This window comes from Camelus ferus, chromosome 16 (assembly GCF_009834535.1).
Source record: "Camelus ferus isolate YT-003-E chromosome 16, BCGSAC_Cfer_1.0, whole genome shotgun sequence".
Classification (NCBI taxonomy): domain Eukaryota; kingdom Metazoa; phylum Chordata; class Mammalia; order Artiodactyla; family Camelidae; genus Camelus; species Camelus ferus.
In genome coordinates, this window is record NC_045711.1 from 15,168,958 (window position 1) to 15,181,742 (window position 12,785).

Below are 12,785 nucleotides of genomic sequence, written 5' to 3' on the forward strand. Positions count from 1 at the left end.
TAGATGCTTCTTGTTCTTGAGCTTTTCTGGGCTTCTGTAATACGGGTCAGTTTACTTTTTTGGCACCCCCTGTTGCAGGCAGTTTTTAGTTTTACCTTTCCCTGCCTTGCTAAATCTGTTATTGCTTGTTGATTTACTTTTGATCTTCCAAAAATTTATTGCTGTTTCTCCTCTAGGGTGGTCTCTCCCAGTCTTTTTTACATTGTGAGTTTGTATATTTAAAAAATCCTTTTCTGCTGTTTTATGGTGTTTCAGGAGGGAGGGGATACTAATACATATCTATCTGGAAATCTCTTCACTAAGTGAACTTTAAAAATTAAGCTTCTTGACATAATAAGAAAAATATGCTTCTTTTATATCTGACCATTTAAATATTTGTTCTTAATTTAGGGATTTTTTTAAAAGAAAAGAAATAGGCATGAATTAACTCAGTTGAGAGAATAATTATAGAATCTGAATGAGTCAGAAAGAAAGAGAAAGTGTTATAATACTGTTTCTAAAAATTTAAATGCCTAGTCAGGGCACATACACAGAATCACTAGAAAGAGTAATGAATAACTTTAAGGAGCTAGGAATAGCAAGAGCATATTAAATCCAAAGTAAGTAGAAGAAAGGAAATAATAAAGATAAGAGCAGAAATTAATGAAATAGAAAATGGACAAATATTAGAGAAGGTCACAAATTCAAAAGTTGTTTCTTGGAAAGATCAGTAAAAGTAATGAACCCCTAACAAAATATATCAAAGAAAAAAAGAAGCCCAAGTTATCACTGTCAGGAATGAAAGAGGGGGTATCACTGCAGATCCCACAGACAGTAAAAGCATAATAAGGAAATATAATAAATAACTTAATGCTGATAAATTCAATAACCTGAATGGTATAGACAGATTCCTTGAAAGATATAAATAATCAAAATTAACCCAAGAAGAAATGGAAAACCTGTATATCCCTATATCTGTTAAAAACTGAATTTGTAATGAGAAAAATTTTACTCTCAAAGGAAACTTTGGGCCCCAGATGGTTTTCCTTGTCAGTTTTATCAAACATTAAAGGAAGAAATAAATTTCCACAATTTTTTTCAGCAATAGAAGAGTAGAGAGCATTTCCCAACTCATTTTTATGAGGTCAGCATAACCCTGATGTAAAACTAGGCAAGGACATTATAAAAAAAGAACACTGCAGACCACTGTCCCTTGTGAACACACACTTGAAAATTCTCAACAAAGTATTAGCAAACTGAACCCAGAACATGTAGAAAGGACAACACGTCACAGCCAGGCGGGCTTCATCTTCATGTGGCATTTGAAAATTGTCAGTATAATTCATTGCATTAACAAAATAAGGAGGAACATGGCATAATCATTTCAGTAGATGTAGAAAAAGCGCTTGACAACATTCAATATCTATTCATTATAGACTTTCTCATTAAACTAGGATAAGAAGGGGGACTTCCTCAACTGTTCAGAGGACATCTATGAAAAACCTGCAGCTAACACCATACTTAATGACAAAGGACTTAATATTTTCTCTTCAACTGGTGATAAGACAAGAATATCTGTACTCACCAATTCTATGCAGTATTACATTGGTGGTCTTAGCCAATGCCATAGGGCAGGAAGGATTAAAAGTCATAAACATTGGAAAGAAAGAAGCAAACTAGTCTTTTTTTGGAGGAGGGGAGGGCAGATGATATGACATATATGTAGAAAATCCTAGTTATTTTACAAAACATTATTAGAATTATCAAGTGACCTTAGCAGGGTCACAGAAATACATAATCATTATTCCAAAATCAATTTAAAAATACTAGTAAAGGAGCACTTAAAAATGAAATTGAAAAAATCATTGTAGGAACATGAAAAAGTATAAAATACTTAGGGATAAACTTAGTGAACAATACATAAGACTTCTATACTAAAACTACAAAACTACAGAATATTACTGGAAGAAATTAAATACCTAAATACATGGATTAGGACGCTATTTTCATGGATTGGAAGGTACAATATTAATTAATGGGGTGTGTGTTCTTCCCGCATTGATCTGTTGATTCATGTAATCCCAATGAAACTCTATCAAACTTTGTGTGTGTGTGTGTGTGTGTGTGTGTGTGTGTGTGTAATGTGACATTGATTCTAAAATTTATATGGAAATGCAAAGGATCCAAAGTAGCCGAAAGTAATTTTATAAAAGAATGAGTTGGAGGACTTAAACTTCGACGTTTGATATAAAGCTACAGTAATTAGGGCTTTGTGGAAGAACATTAAGGACAGAAAGATAGATCAGTGGAACAGAATATCAAGTCCAATAGACAAATGTACCTAAAAATTGATTTTTGATCAGATTGACTGTACAGTTCAGTGGAGACAAAGAGACACTCTTCATGGTGATGTAACAACTGGAAAAAGGAAGGGAACAGAAGAAATCTTGATTCCTGCTTCATATCATATGCAAAACTTAGTTTGAGAGGGATCATAGACCTAAAAGCAAAAATTCTATAAAGCTTCTAAAAGGAAATATCCAAATAAGTTTGTGATCTGGCTTAGGGAAAGATTTCCTTCACAGGACAAAGAAATAAATAACTACTGAAAAGTGATAAATTGGATTTTACCAAAATTTAAAATTTCTGTTCATCAAAAGCTTCTTAAGAAAATAAATAAGCAAGCTACATACTGGGAGAAAATTTTCACAGTTAATATACCTGACAAAGGACTTCAGTAAATATAATGAATTACAACACAAAACAAAGAACTCAATTAAAAATATGGGTTAAAGACTTGATAGACATTTCACAAAAGAGGTATGGGAATGGATAATAAGTAGATGAAAAACATGCTTAACAACATCAGTAATTAGGAAAATGCAAGTTAAAACCACCAGGAAATGCCATTACACACCACCAGAAAGCGTACAATTTAAAAGACCGTACAGTATATTGACAAGTATAGGGTGTAGTTGGAATTCTCATGTGTCATTTGGGGAGTAGAAATGGTAGAAAACTCTTTAATAGTTTCTTATAAAGTTAAACATACATCTACCCCATGACTCAGAAGTTCTACTCCTTGTTATTTGACCAAAATGAAAACATCCTTAGGAAGACTTGCATACGAATGCTCATGAAAACTTTATTTGTAATTGCCCTCAAACTAGAAACAACCCATGTCTAATGATGGAAGAACGAATAAACAGATTGTGGTATATAATTCAATGAAATACTCCTCAACAGTAAAAAAGAATAAAGCACTGATGCCCACAGTCACATTGGTGGATCTCCAAAAATGCTGAGCAGAAGAGGCGAGAAAACACACTGATTGTGTCTCTCTGAAGTTCTGAAGTCGGCAAAACTAATCTGTGGTGGCTGAAATCAGAGCGTGTGTCTCTGGAGGGGAGTGACAAGAATGGCTGAAGAGAACTTCCTGGGGTGATGGAATATCCTGGATCTTGTCAGGGTTGTGGAATGTAAGGGTGTATGTGTTTGTACGTTTTTGTTAACTCATCAAACTCAATGCACTTTTCACTGTATGAAAATGATACTTCAGATACAAAAAAAGCAGAATGCGAATGATAAAAATTATGTTTGCTTTCACCGAACAGTACTTGAGGTTTTCTGTTCTTGTTCTCAAAACACCTCTGTTTCATCAGTCAGTTGATAAGTATTGGACCACTGTGTTTTTATTGAATATAGCTTTTATGCTTATAGAACAACATTGGGACAAATTTCATTTCTGCCCATTTGGTTTCCCTTGTCATGATGTTTGAAAGAAACAGTGAAAATTAAAAGTAGCTTATCAGGTATCTTTTGAGGGTTAATCTAGAGCATCCATCAAGTCACATGAGGGGCGGTGTGGCCCTAAGTAGTTGGATTCTCCTAGAAAACGTGTGGGGACATGTTGTCTTTGTTGTGCTTTTAAAAGCACATTTACTAGTGGTTTTTACTTCCCTCCCTCCTTTCCTTCCTTCCTTCCTTCTCTTCTGTTTTTGAATACAGAAAACTATAAAGAAGAAAACTAAAATGGCCATGATCTTACCATCTGGATAGTTCATGTTACCCTGTGAATAATAAGTAACATGTGCTTCTGGTCAGGCAATTCAGTTGGTACAGAAAATTATAAAACTAAAGGCCCCACGTCCTCAGTGTCTCTCTCTGAAGGTACAGCCCTGTGAGGTATAGTACGTCCTTGCAGAAGAGCTTGCTCAAGTGTCAGCATATGTAATTAACTTAGATCAAACCATGAAAATATCTATACAAAAAGCAGTTCTATTTTACGCTGCTTTGTGACTTTTTCTTTCACAAAGTACATCTTGAAGATATTTCTATATTAGCACATTCCCTGTTTTTCAGTCAGTTTTATACCTTTCATTGCACTGTATAGCCATTTAGATTATTTTCATTTTTAAAGTAAAAACAGTGTTTTAAGAGCAACTTTGTATTAGTGAAATGTCATATTTTCTTGTAATTGCAAAATGTTTAATCCTCTGTAGATTGGCAGTTTTGGGCCTTTGTCCTGCCTTAGGAGACTCGGAAGTGGCGGTGTCTTCTCGGCCTCGGCACTGTGGACATTGTAGGCTGGATAATTCTTTGTTGTCGGGGGCTGTTCTTTGTATTACAGGATGTTTGGCAGCACCTCTGGACTCTACTCACTTGATGCCATAGCCCCCGCCTCCCTCAGATGTAACAACCAGAAATGTCTCCAGACCCATGGAGGGCAGAATTGCCCCTGGTTGAGGACCACGGATGCAGAGTGCGCTGCAGGTTCCCCCAGCTGCTTACCGTTGGCCTCTCCTGATCGAGGAGACGCAGAGGTCGGATACAGCAGGCGTGTTCCTCCTTACCTTGGGGTTTGATTGGTTGCAAAAGCGTAGGGAATGGATATAGAGCCATTTCCTGGGGTCCAGAGCTCTGTGAGCCTCTGATACCTGTCAGAAACCAAAGCAGCCCAGTATGTGTCTGTCAGCCACTTGGCAAGTCTGTTGAATGCCTGCCATCTACTGAGTACTGCGGTGGGCACGGGGCATTTCACATTGACAAAGAGGTGTCAGTGCTACTTCATGAAGCTTAAGGTTTAGAGGTAGACACAGACATTCAGCAAATGAATGAGTGAACGAATGAATGAAATTGTAAGTAGTATGCGTGCTGTTGAAGGAAAAGAACCAGATGGCATGAAAGAATGAAAGAGGGGCCTGTCCTGGAGTGGAGTTGGTGAAGAGATGGCCATGGAAAGCCTCTGAGCTGTGTGGGGGAGGGGACTGATGAGAGTGTTCCAGGTGGAGGGAGCAGCCTGCATTTGAAGTTGCAGGGTGTCAAGGTGGGGAAGATTCAGCTTCTTATGGAACAGAGAGAATGCCAGTTTGAATGGAGAATGACTGAATGAGGAAGGAAAAGTTTAAAATAAGGGCAGAGAGATTGTCATGGGCCAGATAAAGAAGGGCCTTGCAGGTGGAGTTGGGATGACATCTGAAGTGCAGTGGGCAGCGAGGGAAGGCTTATACGCAGGTGAGTGACATGATCTGACTTACAGCCCCAAGTGATTCTGCCTGTTGTGTGCGGTGTGTGTTGGTGACAGGCAAGAACAGAATCAGGGGGACCTGATTCTGTGGCAGTGGAGCTGAATAGAGTGGGTGGTAACAATGTTAGGTTGATGACAGTGGAGGTACAGGGAAATGGACAGATCCCAAAGAGTTTTCAAAGCAGTATTAACAAAAATTGGTAATTTTTCTTTTATTTATGCATTTATTTTACAATATATTTCTTAAATTGAAGTATGGTTGATGTACAATATTATATGTTACAGGTATACAATATAGTAACTCACAAAAATTGGTAATAATTTGAATGTGGGTAGTGAAGAAGGGAAGGTGTTCGTAGTGACTTCCAGAATTCTGGCTTGAATGTTGGGTTCAGTTGTCATGACTGTGATGGGGACCCTTGAGTGTGGAGCACGGAGCTTCGGTGGATGAGGGAGCACAGGGGAGCAGGAGCTTGGCTTCAGGTGTGTGAGGTGTGCGGTGCCTGTGAAATAGGTGTGAGGGATATCAAGGAGGTAAATGTAATGCATGCTCTGCTGTTGAAAAAAGCAGTCTGGTGCTGAGAGGAAAGGGTGTGGGTTGGAGATAAAAAGTTGAAAGTTGTCAGCATAGAGATGAAAACATTGTCTACGCAGAGAGTGTATCTTGATGAGAGAATTGGGTCCAGGGCTGGATCCTGAGAAATCTGACACTCAGAGTTGCATTCAGAGGAGCCACAGGCAGAGACAGGAAAGAGAGGTGGGAAGCAGGCAGAGGGACCAGGCCCTGGTTCACAGGGCAGGTCGGGGGGTGGCTGGGGCTCGGTTTCTGAGAGGGCGAGAACGGCTGCTTTGTTGGTGACGACTCCTGAGATACCCTTTTAACTACTCTGATTTCTTACAATACTTGAGGGGATGAGGTTTTAGCCACCAGCGAGACTGGAGCCCAGATAGGGAAAAGATCTTGTGGAAACTTGTAACCTGTTGGTTTCGGGCAGCTTTCCTAACCTTTTCTGTGAGAAGCCCAACCCAGGAAGGCCATTCCGGTGTCAGCTGTGAGGACAGCTGACAGATGGTCAGCCTTAAGGAACATGCAGTGCCAGGTAAACAGGAGTGTTTCTCGTGTTCACTCTGTCACAGCTTCCTCAGTGATAAAAGTGCTTTCTGCTTCGTAAGTCAGCACTCCTTCAAAACACTGCAGATTTGTGCAATTAATCCCTTCTGTTCACTGTAATATGGACATCAGAATTTGAATATTTGTCTTTGGAGTGTTTGAGCACTTCTTCTAGATACCTTTCTTTTTTCAGTTTTTCCTTTTGCCTCATCTTAGAGCTTAGCAAAGATACTCACTTTGTTAGTAGTGCCAGGAAGCAGGCAGTTTCCATGGCAACTGACAGATTGCGTTTACTGTGGAAATTTCCGGAATTAACAGAACTGCATTGCAGAAGGAGGCATAAAGCAGTATTCATCTAGAGATCCTAACAGTGTGGACACAGAAGGACAGTTGCAGTGGTGTGCAGGGTATGTGTTCTGCTTGTTTTCCTGACTAAGGAGGAGTACGAGTTCTTTATGCTGAGGAGAGAGTAGAACAGCTCGAGGCATTTTAATATATGCTGGCTTGATAAAGTCAAGGATGCTTTGTGGGGAAAGAAGGAAGAAATAATTTGGGAAGAAAGACAATGTTTGGTAGCATTGGGAGGCAATCAGGATAAATGGAGTAGAAGGCTGTGCTCATGAAGTGAGAGGAGAAAACACGTCAGCTGGGTTAGATAATAAAGAGGTCTTACGGGTGGTGGCTCTAGACGCAAGGAGTTTGTTTATCAAAGGAGAATAGGAGGCATCGGCAGGTTTGGGGAATCAGGTCCTCACGTACACGGGAACGCTGTGGCCATACTGCCCTGTTACTTGCTGGAAGACTCGGAGCTGGGGAAGCTGCTCCAGGTGCTCCCGAGGTTTGCTGCTGCCTTGTGTCCTTTCTCACCTAAGAGATGGGAGAATCGGGGAAGGGGTATCAGACCCTCAGTCCCACTCCCCGTGGATTTGTGGTGGATTTTTAAGAAAACGCCTGAAAAGTATCTCAAGATTAAATTCTGGAAATAAAAAACTGTAGGACTTGGGTAGGTAATTGGAGTTTCTTATCCTCCAGAGCATCATTGTAAATTTGAAAGAGAAATGATACGAAAAATGAGTAGATGGGATTTAGACCGTTGAAGTGACAGGTATCATTTAGATGACTGATAACGTTTAGTTTATGTAGTAAGCAGAGTACAGCTTGTGAGCCAATGTGGCCTGCTGCTAGGTTTTGAAAATAAAGTTTTATTGGAACATAGCCACACCCATTTGGCTACATAGTTACCACAGAGACCTGTATGGCTGGCAAAACCTAAAATACTTACTGTCTGTCTCTTTACAGAAAAAGTTTGGAGACTCGTGATTTAGATGGTGTATTGGATTCCTGGGGCTGCTGTAACAAATTACCAGAGACTTGGTGGCTTAAAACAACAGAAATTTATTCTCTCAGGTTCAGGAGGCCAGAAATCTGAAGTCAAGGTGTTTGCAGGGCCATGCTGCTTCCGAAGGCCTGAGCAGAGGACCCATTCCAGTTGCTGGTTCTGTCTTCACCTCCTTGTGTCTCTGTGTGTGTGTTTTCCCCTTTTCTGACTCTTGTAAGGACACTCATCATTGTATTTAGGGCCCACCCTAATCCAGGGTGGTCTTTTCTTAGTGATATCTGTAAAGATAGGGTCACCTTCTGCAGTTCCAAATGGACACGTCTTTGGTTGGGGTCACAGGTCAGCCCACTGCATATGGTATTGAAGAGCTGGATTTTGGCTTCTTAGACCACATTGTGTTAAGAGTAGCTAGTTCTGGCAAGTTTCCTTTGGAAACCTATGAGCCATATACTTTGCAGTAGATGTGTTGTCTTGCTGGAGAGGATGTTAAACTGACTCTTCAAGGGCAGGGTGATTGATACAGGCTTAGTTGTCTAGGGTCTTCAAGATCCTCTCATATATTTCGTCTTGTTTCTTTAGTTGTTTCAGGGATCACGTCAGTCTGTCTCCTGATGCTCCAGAGTGCCCCAAGCACAAGGGCCACAGATACTCCTGTGAGATAGGAGGAGAAATATGGAATCAGAGAACAATGTCTTCAATGCTTTGAGAAGGAGCGTCTCTGAATATGACATTTTGCAGCATTCAGATCATTTTTTGTAAGAATGATTAGCATTTTTTCTTAAAGTAGAGGAAATCATGGCCTTTATTTTAAAAGGATTGGAATATATTGAGAAGAGAACACATTTGGGTAAATCAGTAACAAGATTACTGAAAAGGGTGATAAGAAAAAAAAAACATTGCTAGGAAACTGAAAATGCAGTGAGATGAAATCCGTGTTGTATGCGGAAGTGAACCTGAGTGATGCACTGTATGATGGCAGAAGGAAGGAAGCAATGGGAGTCATTGATTTGCAGGCATTCAGATAACCACATTTTTTTACGTATATAATTTCACAAATACAGTTGAAGGTAAACAACACCCTGGAGAAGCATTAACAACGCAGGACAAAGGGCTGATGGGTATGTTAATAGATAGATAACTTTTTAGCAGAAGCAGCAACACGAAAATAAACAGCTTCTGGGAACGTTCTCTCAGGCTGTTAACCTAAGAAGAACACTAGTTTACCACGTAGCTAAGAACCTCCCACTCTGAGAGTAATACATCAAGATGCCACTTGAAAGAGGGATCTAGCCTGGATCCCCTTCCAGGTTGGCATGAGGGACAGCGCGCTGTGGGCCGGGCACCACCGGGCCCGGGGCCCCCCTGCGGGTGCTCCCGGCAGTGCAGACTCCAGGCGGCGTACGCACCCACGTGGGCCTTGCGAGGCTGCTGTGTCAGAGGGGTTTTGAATGAAGTCTGTGAAGCAGTAGGTATGGCAGGTCATTTTGTAACCTATACACATAGTACAGGAAGACGCAGAGGGTCTATACTGAATGGTTAATAGTGCTTTTCTCTGGATTATGATTGACTTTTCTAATAGACCTTTTACTTGTGTAATTGCCATGGGGGCTCTTGGCTGAGTCTCCCAGGTTGATAATCAGGGTCTTGGAGTTGGAACCCTGTGCAGTGTTCACTGAAGGCAGCTAAGGATGATCTGTATGCTGTTAAGCATAGAAAATTATAAAAGGAAAAATGGGGATATTTAGGGATTATTTTTGATAAAAACACTGCCCTTGTTCTCAAGAGAGTGGTTTCCCAAAGAGACGCCAGGGAACCTAGCTTCTGTTTACGGGTGTAATGCCGGGCATGCGGATATCAACATGTAAGGGCATCTTTACAGTGCTGCTGCTGTTTGCTTCTCCCAGCCTTCTCAGGCATCGTGTTTTCTACTATTCTTATTCTTTTTTTCCTAGACCTGTTTATTTTTGGTCAGGAATTATATCTTAGGATAGAAATTACAATTAGCAGACTGCACATGATCCCTTGAGACTCCTGGTAAACTTCTTCCAGAGTGGAGTAAACCAGGACTTAGAAGCTATGGGTATAACTCAGTTTCACCAAAAATGTTTGTCTTGTATACCTCTGCACACTTCTCCAAGGGGACTAAAGGGAATTGGTTTAGGTTTTAGGGTCAACCAGTTACTTAGCTCTGAAACTCTTGGAGCCTGGAAGATCTTAGGTCACTTTGAAATTGTTTTATTCTCTTTGAACCCTAGGAGTTGCATAGTTGCATTTAGTTTTATTACTGTCCAATACTTCAAAGTTAAAAGTTTTGAAAATTATGAATCTTTGTTATATGCAAGTCTAGTTAAAAAATGAAAATGCCTCATTTCCATTTGTGTTTGGAACCAGTTGAGAGAAACGCAGGAGCCTAAGAGATGGAGATTGATTATAAGGTTCATCTCATTCTCGATAAAATTGGAAACATAGCTTTATATTTGAGGCGGAGTAGTTTGCTGACTACCCTTGCCCTCGAATAATTAGACTCACCCACCCTGTGAGTGCAGCCAATAGAAGGTACGAGAGAGACACGGCCAGAGCACACGTACCCTCCCTGAGGGCAGGTTAGCTTCGAAAGAGGAACTGAACTGAGTGTGTTTAGTTTCTTCTCTGTATTCACCGGTGAGTCAGTCAGGGCTCAGGTGAGAGACCAGATCCCACTGCCTGGAAAAATGAGGCGTGGGAGGAATAAGTGTCCCCTCAAACAGTTAGGAGAGGTAAGCCCTGACATCTTTGATATTTTCCAGTCATTCGTATGGCATCCTTTTATAAAGCCAGGAAATACAGTCTTTTGAAAAGGAACAGGAAGATAACAACTACATGGGACACACACCCAGTCTGTTTATATTAGTCATTGAAAATCTGGTGGTAAGATGTGTGTTCATGAATTGAGTTTTCAAATTTGATTCAAATCAATAAGGTTGATTGACTTTTTTTTTTTTTTTTTGGTTTTAATCCTTTGTGTTGTTGCCTGCAGATTTCACCAAAGTTTATTATTGCCAGTAAAATTCTACTTACCTTTGTATAGGAGAAAATAAATGAATGGTAACATTAGTCTGTGTCTAAATAGCTCCCCTGGAGCTGTCAGTATCTATCCAAAAATGCATACTGTTTAAAATATTGTATTCAAGAGGTACACTGTGTATTTAATTCAGATTCGTGATCTGTAAGGCATTGAAGAATCTAAGTGTAGTTGATTTTTTTTACCTGGAATATGTGTCATTTGATCATCTAATTATAAGTCCTAGTTTAACAAAGACTATTAAAACTGTTTTTCATACTTAAAGACCTCTAAATCCAGAGGAGAACGTTACTGATTTTTCTATGGACCCTTTTCTATTGGACTTTTCCATGTAGAGGGTTAGATAGGGGGCTGGGATTGTATTCATGTCTGGGTCTTGGATTAATTTGAGACTTGGAACCACATCCTTTGCTTGTTTCTTGAGTGGACCCAACAAAGACAGTGGCAGGATGTCCTGGTCTAGTAGGGCCCATGTGGAGCACTTAACATATTTTAGAAGGAATATAAGTAAATAACTTGTTTACTGTTAGGGCAGATGCATCGAAGATGACATAGGTATGTGCAGTTGAGTTGAACTGATTTTCAGGTAAGAGATTAATAATGAAATGACTGGGAATTTCTGATACTGTCTAGTAGAAGTAACACTTAAATCTTGTTAGACAAATTTGTCTGAAGTTAAAAAACTATAACTAGGATTTTACAGTTGCCTCCGTGATTGACTGCTAGAGTCCGTGGTCACGGTTCAGGTCTAGTTACTGCAGTGCACTTGGTCTACAGACACTTCTTTGGAAGCAGTCATGGTTGGGCTAACTCTTCTGGCAGGAGCTGTGAAACTGATTCAGTGTTCCTGGAAGGATTGTCAGCCCAGTGTGAATGAAGACTGAACATGCCTTGGAGACGGCATACCTGTAGCGTGTTTTCCTGTGGTTTTTACTCTTCCTATCCAAGTGAGAAAATGGAACTCTGAGTAGTAATCACATTCTCCCATTCATCTTTTTTTTTTTAGCAGCTTTATTAAGATGTCATTCATACACCATACAATTCACCCATTTAAACTGTATAATTCTGTTGTTTTATTGTGTTCAGAATTGTGCATCTGCCGCCTTACTCCATTTCTGAATATTTTCATTAGCAGAAGCAGGTAACCTCCCTCCCTTAGCTGTCAGTCTGTTCACTTTCAAAAAGAAAAAAGGATCTTGTCCAGAAAGCACACAGTAGGTCTATAGTAAGCTGAACTGTTAGCAGAGATATTCCATATTTCTAAAATTCGACCTTTAATAATATTGTAACTTGTTTTTCTGTGACTTTATATAATAATGAAATATCATTCATTTAATTTCTCAGGAATGCTAGTAACAAATGTTACATAACACAGTGTAATCCTGAGAAGTAAGTCTCAGGCCCCATGTGTGTTCACGGAGAGGAGCCCCACAGAGACGAGCTCCAGGAGGGTGGGGATCGGGGCCCCCCTTAGCGCCTGTCTGCCACAGCCCTTAAACTGGTGAACACTTAACAGTGTTACTTCCAACTTATATGTAGTTTTAATTAGCTTTTTTCAGCTACTCTCAGCAGTAGGCTAGTGCTGTATATTTCACCAGTGATTAAATTGAGCCACAGAGATGGTGTTTACTTGCCAGTGATCACAGAACAGTAATCATTATACATGGAACTTTTTAATATTAGAATACTTCCTGGCTTAGTCCTTCTACTTCATGAAAGTGATTACTGAGAAAATTAGTCCCTGGGCGTCATCTATTTGCCTAGATCT

General features: G+C 40.0%; 1 protein-coding gene across 2 annotated transcripts in view; it reads left to right on the plus strand.

Annotated features, from left to right (window-relative positions):
* The window catches only part of MAP2K4 (mitogen-activated protein kinase kinase 4), a 90,775-nt gene that overhangs the window by 35,268 nt on the left and 42,722 nt on the right, over positions 1 to 12,785 (plus strand). The window contains exon 2 of one of the 2 annotated variants that reach the window (XM_032498823.1): positions 4,610 to 4,802. The exons of the other annotated variant lie outside the window; for it this stretch is intronic. Coding sequence (XP_032354714.1) covers positions 4,735 to 4,802 — 68 coding nt within the window. The 5' untranslated portion in view covers positions 4,610 to 4,734. The remainder of the gene's footprint in view (positions 1 to 4,609; positions 4,803 to 12,785) is intronic. 2 annotated transcript variants of the gene reach the window in all.